A 10,027-nucleotide genomic window follows, 5' to 3' on the forward strand; every position below is an offset into this window, starting at 1 on the left:
TTATTTTTTCTACTATATAATAGAAAAAAATAGATGATCACATAATCTAATTTAATTAAAAAAAAAAATTTCTACTAAACTCATAAACTAGGACAATGAAGGTTACCTCGCCAAACTCATAAATCAGGTCATTGCTCTATAAAATTTAATGATTTATTTTTAAAAAATTTAATAAAATTTTATTTACCTAATTTTTAAAAAAGTAGATCATACCGTGATACTAAGATTTTTTTTAATATTAACTTAATATTGGGATTTTTTTTAATACTTTGATAACCATATAAAAAACTAAATGCCCATAAACATTTCATTTTTTTTTTAATATATAATTAATTTATATATCTTAAGTATTAAGCTAAAAGTATAGAAAAATATTGTTTCCCACAATCGTTAGCATTACGCATATTCACAACTGCTAGAATCAGTTTCTAAATTTATCTTGTTTCGAATTGACCCGTCAAGATAGATGGCATTTAATAACACTGCAGAAAACATTACTAGTTGATATCAACAACAGTTTGCCAACATGTTGAGCACTGTAGATATAAATTATTTGAAAGGGCAAAGTTCCTGAAATACCCCGCCCCTCTTCCCCTCCAATTTTGAAAGAGGATCTCTCTGTTCACTTTAGGTTGTCAACTACAAGTCTACTGCATGCCTAAAAGTCAACAAACAGAAATTTTCTTGGTTGGTTGGGTTGCATATGTGGTATTCACTTCAACATAAATTTAGTCTTCTGGACTTGAGGTTGGTTAGGATTGCTTCCAAGCTCACTTTGCATCAAATAGTACCTCACCAACTTTGGCAAACTACTAGATTTCTCTACCATCTTTTTCCTTATTCTGCTTCTTTGGATGGAGAGTATGAACCGCCGCCGCCGCCGGAAACAACCTAAAATTAACAGTTCTGAGTCTGAAGGTTAGTTAAGAATTTTTATATTCTTGGTAAAAAGCTCTGGCTTTCAGCTGTTTTTTCTAGCCCTTAAAGCGGTTAATTCTGTTGTTTTACAGGTGCCTTTCTTTGTAGAGTCTATATGTACTGAGATATAGCTCGCTGTTAATTTTTTCATGTTCTTTATTATGCAGAGGTCAGTAGTATTGAATGGGAGTTCATAAACATGAGCGAGCAAGAGGAAGACCTCATTTACAGAATGCATAGACTTGTTGGTGAAAGGTATGCTAACACATTCTGCTGATGGCTATCTTTTCTATTATGATCTTCAACTACTTTATCTTTTTGGTATGTGAGCAATCAATTATTCCATCGTTTTGGCCTTCAAAGGGTGGTTTATGCAGAAGCAAGAGTACTCTAATTTGCTCCTATCCAAAAAAAAAAAGAAAAGGGAAAACAAGAAAGCCAACTCCAAGTTGTTGCTCATTAATTATGACTGTATACTGCAAAAATGAATTCATTCTGCTAGTGTAGCATTTATGGATGGATGCCCTAATCCTAAGACCATGCCACTACTAATTATTAAATGACCAGACCAGGCCAACTGGTGGATTAACAAGAAGATGCCTTCTGCACTTTCTTGCAGACAAAAAATTCCTAGCTTTTCACCTTTTCATACTCAAAATTTGTCTGGTCTTTCGACAATGCACATCAACGTATGCAGAGTCATGTTGATGCTTACATTGATTGATTCTTAATATCATAAAATGGGACCAATTTGCAGGTGGGATTTGATAGCTGGAAGGATTCCTGGCCGAAAAGCAGAAGAAATAGAGAGGTTTTGGATAATGAAACACCGCGAAGGGTTTGCTGGAAACGGAAAATTGTATAACGAAGTGAAGTCTAGGACTTCTAGTTGAGCATTAACTTGTAATGGTTTTAAACAGTTTTTTACTTAATTTTGTTGATCGTTTCCTTCTGTATTCGCTTGTGGTTGTTTGGCTTCTGAAATTTGTGCAGGGTTTTGTTTAGTTTCTTTGGCAATGGAATTAATTAACAAAACTAATCTTCTCAAGGATCAATCCTTGTATTGGCTTGCATATTTGAGAAGGAGCATATTAAGGCAGGCATTGCCTTCAACTCCAAGACACATATTCTTTAAATGCTGCTCAGAATTTTAAATTGGGTAAAAAATTGCAATACGATGGATGGTTCCCATCTCAGGATTGAAGAGTTTATATTTAATTTGTAAATAATCATATTTCATGCTATCCAGAGCTGTCCAATGGTGCAAATTTTCATGGGGCTCATCAAACTTTTCCTATCAACATAAAAATGTATGACAAGTAGTTGAAGCCATGATAACCTGGCAAGAATCATCGTCCTGGGTCTGTAAAGAAAATGCAACCCCATCACCTAACCATTTTCAGCATAAATCTTTTCGGAAAAGCTTCAATTTACCCTTAACATATTACCTCATTATCAATTGAGTCATAAACCTTTTAATTTTATCAATCTTGCTTCATCTTTTTTGATGGTTTGAGTAGTGATACTGTCTAATTTTGATTTAAGTTTTGGGAAAATTTGATAAAATCAAAAGATTTATGACTCTTTTTTGATGGACCGAGTGGCGATATTGTCTAATTTTGATTATGTTTAGGGAAGATGTGATAAAAATCAGAATATTTAGGACTTAATTTGCAATGAGGTAATACATTAAGGGCTAAATTGAGTTTTCCACATTCACTTTCTTCTGGGGTTTTCCCTTCCCAACTCCCAACTGACCCAACAAATTGTCACGTGCTCACTCTGACAGAGCCCTCAGAACCTTTCTACTAATAAATCTTGACAACAGATATTGTAATGACTGTTCAAAAGATGAGCTAAATACTGAAGGGATAACATTTGGCAAGTTTTGCCAGCAAGGAAATCTGCTGAAAGATATAGAAAAATATGTTGGTTCCTGACACCCTTTGGCAAGTTTAATGAACTGAATTATTGGATCGCAATTTCTCCAGACGAGACAGTAGTTGAACTAATGGTCAACTGAACATGCACCCAGCTCACATAATAAATCATAGTATTTTGGATATGGTGCCAGAAACCTGGACCCGGTTTGCTTATGAGAGCGTGATGGATGACATCGCTCGCTACATCATGGTTCATGTTTTGTACTGTTACCTCAGCTTTACATCATGGTTCATGTTTTGTACTGTTACCTAAGCTTGACCTCTGCTTGAGTGATTGGAGTTACACCATCAAGCCATAGAGCCAACGAACGTTGAGCATTGCAGTTCAGGTTTGTACGATCAGAGTCCAGTATATTGTCTAGAAGGTTGAGTACATTTGTGAACTGTGTAAGACATCATTGTATTATATAGGAGAGACAAGATTACATGTATATGTGGTGATTTGAAATCTCAAGTTCTGTAAAAAATACATATCACATGATATGAGATCTTGTCTAGTTTCACGTGGTTAAAAAATGTCCATGATACAGATCATTAGTATGCAACAATGGCTGGTGATGAAGAGTCATCAAGAGGCATAGAATTCTTATGATGCTGATCCATTCAGACAACATAGCGGCAAAGATAATCCACTCTCGTTGGATGCTTGAGCTTCATGAGTGCTTTAGCTTCGTGCTTCCGGACCATTTCTCTTGAGATATTTAAGTTCCCAGCAATCTCTCCTAATGTTCTATCCCCTTTACCATCCAGTCCGAATCTCTGACGGACCACCAGGCTCTCCTTTGGTTTTAAAGAATCGAGCTGGAGAGGGTTTTCAGAGATTAGATATTTGTTTCTGACAAAGAATTGAAACTAACAATACAAAGAAACTATGCTAGTTGAACTTTCTGCTTCAGAGGTCCTTTCAATTAAGTGATGCTCCTAGAAGCCCTTCTATAAAGTGCAAGAACATGAAGAGTTAATTTCGCTTCTATATGACATAAATTATATTTCTTTTGGTATAAAAAGCAAGTTGAAAGATAGAGGAAACAATAATGCTGGTGAAAGAAAGTTTCTCAACAGGACTATTCATGAAAGGATTTTGATCCTCATAAGATTCAAACAAGGGTAAACAATTAAATAGAGAAAGCAATGCAGTACAAACTCTAAGAAAGGATAAAATGAGTGCTTACCACATCATCAAGAGCAAGCCTGAGAAGAGCTGATTGCCTCCGGTCATCACCTCCATTGACATCAGCAACTCCACTAATCAACTCTTCTTGCGTTGTTTTGTGTTTCGAATGGAGAGACAAAACAGGTTTTGAGGCCCTCGTCACTTCATGGTACCTCTGGATAGAGATCCCTACTTTTTCAATAATCTCTTCCCCCGTTGGTTTCCTTTGCAGTTGAAACCACAATTCAAGTTTTGCTTTCTGGATTTCTGATCTTATCTGCACAAGTTGAAGCTGTTATAGCATGCTCCTGCCAAGCATCCAACACAAGCTTTTTAAATTAAAGTCAACGGAAGTCCTAGTTATGGATTGAATATATGCAACCTTTTCCATTCAACACTCACTGAACACTGTAACATTAGATGCTGGGTTAAAAATGAAGAACTGAAACATGGCAATTTAAAACATTCCCTATACAATTACCACTAAATTTCTGGTTTTTAGAAAATCCAAATATATGGTGCTATCCAAAGCTTCCTATTCCTTTCTTGCATTGCATAGTAACTGCCTAGTTCCCAATTTTAAATTGATTGCAGTGCCCTATATCATTGAATGATGAATTTCTAACCACTCTACCAACTCCAAGGAGGGGAAGAGCTTCAACGTTTATTTGGCGCATCCTTGCAGCAAGAATCAAAGGGATAAGCGTAAATCATTGCGCCATTCAGAAGGGAAGAAAACCGAGTTTATGTACAAAGAGAACATACTGATTCCAGGCCGAACGAAACACGTGTAAAGCTTGAGAGTGTCATGGACCTTATGATGGCATGTCTAATCCAAAACAGCCCATAAGTGGATAGCCGGAATCTCCTTTTGGGTTCGAAGCGATCAATTGCTGTCATAAGTCCCTTCACTCCTGCCTGACAAAGATCTTGATATCTTGGCCCATTTGCATAGTCTTGAAAATATTTGTTGATCACAAACAATACAAGCCGGAGATTGTGCTGCAACAACATTGAGAATTTGCTGTAAATTTTTCTCCTCCAAATTAAACAAGTCCTCGGGCATCAAAAAGGATACTAACAATGCCTTCTAACTTGAAGATGAAAGGGAACCAAAGCACTCAACAAGCATTACAATCCTGTGTAATTTTTTCAATCTATCATAACCATGTGAGACCATGTTTCCTCAGAAATTGAGTTGCTTCAATGCCACCAGTAGAAAATAAATCATTACCTTAATAAGTTTGTTCCTTGCAGCTCGACCAACCTCTATTTGTTTTCTCACTTGGAGCACATCCATATCTGTTGCCTCAGCTAATTCACCCTCTGTTGGTTCTCTCCCTGAATTTTCTTGCAAATGCTCTTTCACTTGAAGGGATGCCTAATATAAAAGAAATGGAACTGAGCACCAGAAAACTATCATTCTAGCAGCAATAAAACACAACCTATTTGCAAAAGTTAAAGGCATCAGGAGAAAGGTTTAGTGCTGACCTTCATAGGCTGCATCAACTTAAATAACCAGGCATGCTCTGCTGAAGTAAGGACTGGGGGGATCTTCATTTTTTTCCAGTCCAAGCTGGCCAAATCAGTTGAAGAAGAATACTCCCCCCTCACAAGTTCATCAATCTTTTCATTTTCATTCTTTCGACCTTTTCTCTTCCCAACTGAAGTCACCAATTTTTCATCACTCTTGATCCTCAGTGCAATTCTTTTCTGAAGACTCAATCGTTTAGCCTTCTTTGCCTGGTTCCTTACGATTATTTTGCTAGTTCTACCGTCATCTTCCTTTTCACATTCACTAGTCTTCCTTTTCCGTTGCCTACATCTCCTAAGCACACCATTTACATCTTCCACATCAGAAGTGTCAGTTCCAGGGCTAAGCTTGTATATGTTTTCAAGTTTCGCAGCAGCTTCATTGTAATCCACTCCCAAGGTGCACGGAGAAACTTCAGTACGGACAGCTTTTAATCGATTAGAAGATTTTTTGCTTTTACCATGTCTCTTCTCCTCCTTTGTTGTTTCTATGGGCAATGGGATTTGCTCGTGGGGTGCAACCAAAGCTGTTTCGTTGGATTTGTCAGCTTTAAATGCCACAATCAGTGGTCTCTTCGCCGTAGATCTACAAGTTGTAAATTTCGTACTGAATCCTAGTGGTGTCCAAGAAGCTGAGCTCGAAACACTTACAATTCCCATGCCAATTTGTATTATTACAAGATTATGGAAGTGTACGAGAACTTTTTCACTCCCCAAACACTACAAACAAAAAATTTGCATTTAGTAAGATTTCATTTCTTTACTAAATGCAACACACACAAACACATAATTCGGAGACCCAGGTCCTTGATTTACGATAAATTGTTCAAATTTCCCATAACCAAACGATGCCAGCATAGTCTCAACAAAAACAAAATCATCAATTTGAGTGAACCGACCAATTATTTGTATGCATAATGGCTAGTTCTGCTTTGATCACAAACATCAAGAAGAATACCAACCATCAAAAACTAAATTTCCATTGACATCTATGTAACCTTCAAAAAATTCTGATCAATCAAATTTAGCAGTAAATAAACGGATGCAAATCAAGAAATATAACCCCAGCTGAAAGGTCTCAGAATCTCCAACAAAATGTTCCAAATCACCATTAAAACATCAGAAAAAAACCACAAAGAACACCCCACTTACCCCCGGGCTAGGCATTCTAGGGATAATTATAGTAGATACAAAATATTATCAACGCCATCACCGATAAAACGTCAAACACAGCAACAACATTTTAATTTGCAATAACTATGCGAGGATAAAACACAAGAAACAAGAAATCTCATAAAGAAACTACAAGGATCAAAACATTCTAATACATAAAAATCGAAGTTACCTATGTGAACAGAGCAGCAGTATCCTGTAAGAGTTGGCTGGCACAAAATCTTCCAGTCTAGTAACTGGCAAGTCTTGTTAGAAACACAAGTAACACAGAAATATTAAAAAACTGTCAAATTTTAACATAAGCACGTCAATTATGGTGTCCACTAGTTAATTTTCCTAATAATCAACGGCTAGAAAATTCGGGTCATTCTAATCAACGGTATGGGAGTATCCAGGTATGTTAGGGGGACATGGACATTTAAGTCAAGGGATGACGTGGCGTGAGGTGAAGCAGGAATCTAGGTGGACCTACGTGGCAACTATGAAGTGAAAGAAAAGAAATTTTGTAAGAAATGTTAGGGGGACAGGGGGGTGGAAGTGAAAGGATTACGTGGCGTGAGGTGAAGCAGGAATCTATGGTGGACCTGCATGGAGTGGAACAGAAGAAATTTTATAAGAAATTCCTGGATGACGTTTGTTACACGTAAGTGGTTTTGATTGGATAGAAGATGTTGACAATTTGTGGTTGTCTAGGGAGACTCTACGTTTCCTCTCTTGTGACCATTTAAAAGTGCTGAATTTCAAAATTTAGAAGCAAATTAATGTGTGTGAAGATTAAGAGACAATGAATCCTTGTCATTAATCTTATTTTGTAAATTCCAATATATATATATATATATGTATGTATATGTATATGTACATGTACATGTACATGAATGTTTACCTCTGAATCAATTTCCTTATATGTTTTTTTGAGATAGCAAAAAGAAGCAAAATCTTATAGCTAATCAACCAGGGCATGTGATATGTTGTGCCTAAATATTTTTTTAACTAGTTACAAAATTAAAAAAAAAACATGATTTAAACGATACAAATATATTTTTAAAAATTAAAAAAAAAACATGATTTAAGCATAAACTAAACTCTACCAAAAAAAACTGGTATAATTTAATTAAATAATAAATATATACATAATAATAGTAAATTAATGACATTAAAAAAATAATAATCATGAAAATATATAAAAATAAAAAAATTACCAAAAAAAGAAAGACAAAGAAGCTAAGATTCCCACCAATTAAATGAAAAGAATTAAAAAAAGAAATCGACCTAAACCAATCTAACTGAGTATGTTATATATGCAGGTCAGGTAATCAAATCAAGATTACCAAATAAAAAAAAATACCAAAATCTAATTTCAAACAAATTTAACATAAAAGAATGAATTTGAACAAAAAAATCTAATTAAAAAAATATCAAAGAAAAAACAAGCAAGTTAACCAAATTTGATAATTCCAATCATGAGAAAGAGATAATTTAATAGAAGCAAAACTCAAAACGTTACAAAACTTAATTCTAAAATAATTTTATATTGAAAAATAAAATATAAAAATATTAAATTTTAAAAAATTACCATAAAAAACTCGAGTAAATCTAGATTAACATATCAAATCCATGATCGAAGTGATGAGATCATGATAAAAGAATAAAAAGAAAATATAGGAAAATCATGAAGTAAAAAAAACTTCAACCTTGAAGGATGGAACTAGAAAAAAATATTAATTCTTAACTAATCTAATATTAAATGATGAAATAAAAAAAATAAATTTAAAATTTTTTCCAAAACAAATTCAACAAAGAACTATAAATATAAAGAATCAAAATAACCTAGATTATTAGTGAAAAATCCTATAAAAAGAAAATAAATAAAAAAAATAACATGACCCAATCTCTAATCAAAAAAATATTGAGGAATGAAACTGAAAAATATAAGTTAAAAAAAAAAAGCAAACTCGAAGAAACTTTCTAAACTTGAATAATTTTTAAAACTCTTAATTAGTGAAATTTTAGACTTGAGCTCAACAAAAAAAAACCTCAATGCCTAACCAATTTAATGTTTAATGATAAAATAAAAAAATATATCAATTTATAAAATTTGTCAAAGTAAAAAAAAATAACAATAAAAAGAATGGAGATTAAATTTTTCAAGGAAAAAATTAAGGATGATGAAATTGTGAAATTTGTTTTTTATAAAAATATGTCAAATAAAACAAATAGTGATTAAATTTGAATAATGAAAAAAGTTAAAAGGGGATAAAATTGAAAAACTTTTTAATTTTGTAAATTATTCAAAATAAAATAAATAATAAAAAAAAATTGACCAAACTAAAAGAATAAAAAATTGAAGAACTGTATTGAAACTTTGAAAGATAGGTGCATAAACCAAGGAGAATAGAGAAACAACAAGGAAAAGGAAAAAGAAATGAAAAAAAAAGGATACCAAGATGATTTAAATGCTATTATAGAAGGCAGTGTTTGGTCACCAAACAACCTTACACGTGTTGCACGAAGAGTAAATGGGCATTTTACTTGCCAATGAGTGCATTGCATATGCCAATTTATGTTTTTAATAATATTTATTTAAAAAAAATCCTTGAGTTAATTTGATATTAACTGAAAAAATATTATGGAAGGATGAAAAAGCCCCTATAATATAGTTTAGTAGATTTTTTCTATAAGGGTAATCAAGTAATTTTATGGTGCTAAAAAATTAAAAATGCTAAAAAGCCTCTAAATGTAAGTTTTATTTGTTTTAATTTTATGAGTAACTAAGTAATTTAATTGTGAAAAAAAATAAAAAGACTAATTTGTCCTATATAATTTAAAAAAAAACAATTGAATCATGGTGAAAAGATAATACTACCATGTTTTGAAGTTACAAGGTTTTTTAATTGAAAGACAAATCCATCACTACATCATTATAACAAAAAATATTATATAACATGTGTGAAGCAAATCCATCATTACACTATTTAATAAAAAATATTAAATGTCATGAAAGCCCTATCAATTATTTTTTAATAATATTGAATATTTATTCAAATAAAAAAAATATTCTTAAATCAACTTGATATTACCCAACAAACTATGATGAAATGACAAAAAACTCTTGGAAATTAGTTTAATAAATTTTTTTAAAAAGTAATTAAGTAATTTTATTGTGCTGAAAATCTTAAAAAACTAAAAAGCCTCTAAATGAAAGTTTATTTTATTTTATTCAAGGAGTAACTATATAAGTTATTTAAACATGGAAAAAAAAAGAAGGAAAAAAACTAATCTAGCCTCACATAGTTTGAAAATAACAATT

General features: G+C 32.9%; 2 protein-coding genes across 2 annotated transcripts; one reads left to right on the forward strand and one right to left on the reverse strand.

Annotated features, from left to right (window-relative positions):
- Positions 1-647: 647 nt before the first annotated feature.
- On the forward strand, positions 648-1,963 carry LOC105113448 (MYB-like transcription factor ETC3). The gene is made up of 3 exons (XM_011009621.1): positions 648-918; positions 1,086-1,173; positions 1,676-1,963. The coding sequence occupies exons 1-3, from the start codon at positions 855-857 to the stop codon at positions 1,809-1,811; spliced, it is 288 nt and encodes a 95-aa protein (XP_011007923.1). The 5' UTR covers positions 648-854; the 3' UTR covers positions 1,812-1,963.
- Positions 1,964-3,215: 1,252 nt separating this feature from the next.
- LOC105113449 (RNA polymerase sigma factor sigE, chloroplastic/mitochondrial-like) lies at positions 3,216-7,007 on the reverse strand. The gene is made up of 6 exons (XM_011009622.1): positions 6,893-7,007; positions 5,506-6,267; positions 5,249-5,395; positions 4,780-5,016; positions 4,034-4,291; positions 3,216-3,662 (listed from the first exon to the last, which is right to left on the reverse strand). The coding sequence occupies exons 2-6, from the start codon at positions 6,205-6,207 to the stop codon at positions 3,465-3,467; spliced, it is 1,542 nt and encodes a 513-aa protein (XP_011007924.1). The 5' UTR covers positions 6,208-6,267; positions 6,893-7,007; the 3' UTR covers positions 3,216-3,464.
- Positions 7,008-10,027: the final 3,020 nt, after the last annotated feature.

The sequence above is a fragment of the Populus euphratica genome, unplaced genomic scaffold, assembly GCF_000495115.2.
Source record: "Populus euphratica unplaced genomic scaffold, PopEup_1.0 scaffold421.1, whole genome shotgun sequence".
Taxonomy (NCBI): Eukaryota; Viridiplantae; Streptophyta; class Magnoliopsida; order Malpighiales; family Salicaceae; genus Populus; species Populus euphratica.

Coding starts and splice junctions, on each gene's coding strand:
- LOC105113448 (XM_011009621.1), top strand. CDS start 855: ATGGAGAGTATGAACCGCCGCCGCCGCCGGAAACAACCTAAAATTAAC. Junction 919..1,085: donor TAACAGTTCTGAGTCTGAAG/GTTAGTTAAGAA, acceptor TTTATTATGCAG/AGGTCAGTAGTATTGAATGG. Junction 1,174..1,675: donor CATAGACTTGTTGGTGAAAG/GTATGCTAACAC, acceptor ACCAATTTGCAG/GTGGGATTTGATAGCTGGAA.
- LOC105113449 (XM_011009622.1), bottom strand. CDS start 6,207: ATGGGAATTGTAAGTGTTTCGAGCTCAGCTTCTTGGACACCACTAGGA. Junction 4,292..4,779: donor TTTCGTTCGGCCTGGAATCA/GTATGTTCTCTT, acceptor CAACTTGTGCAG/ATAAGATCAGAAATCCAGAA. Junction 3,663..4,033: donor GGCTTGCTCTTGATGATGTG/GTAAGCACTCAT, acceptor AACCCTCTCCAG/CTCGATTCTTTAAAACCAAA.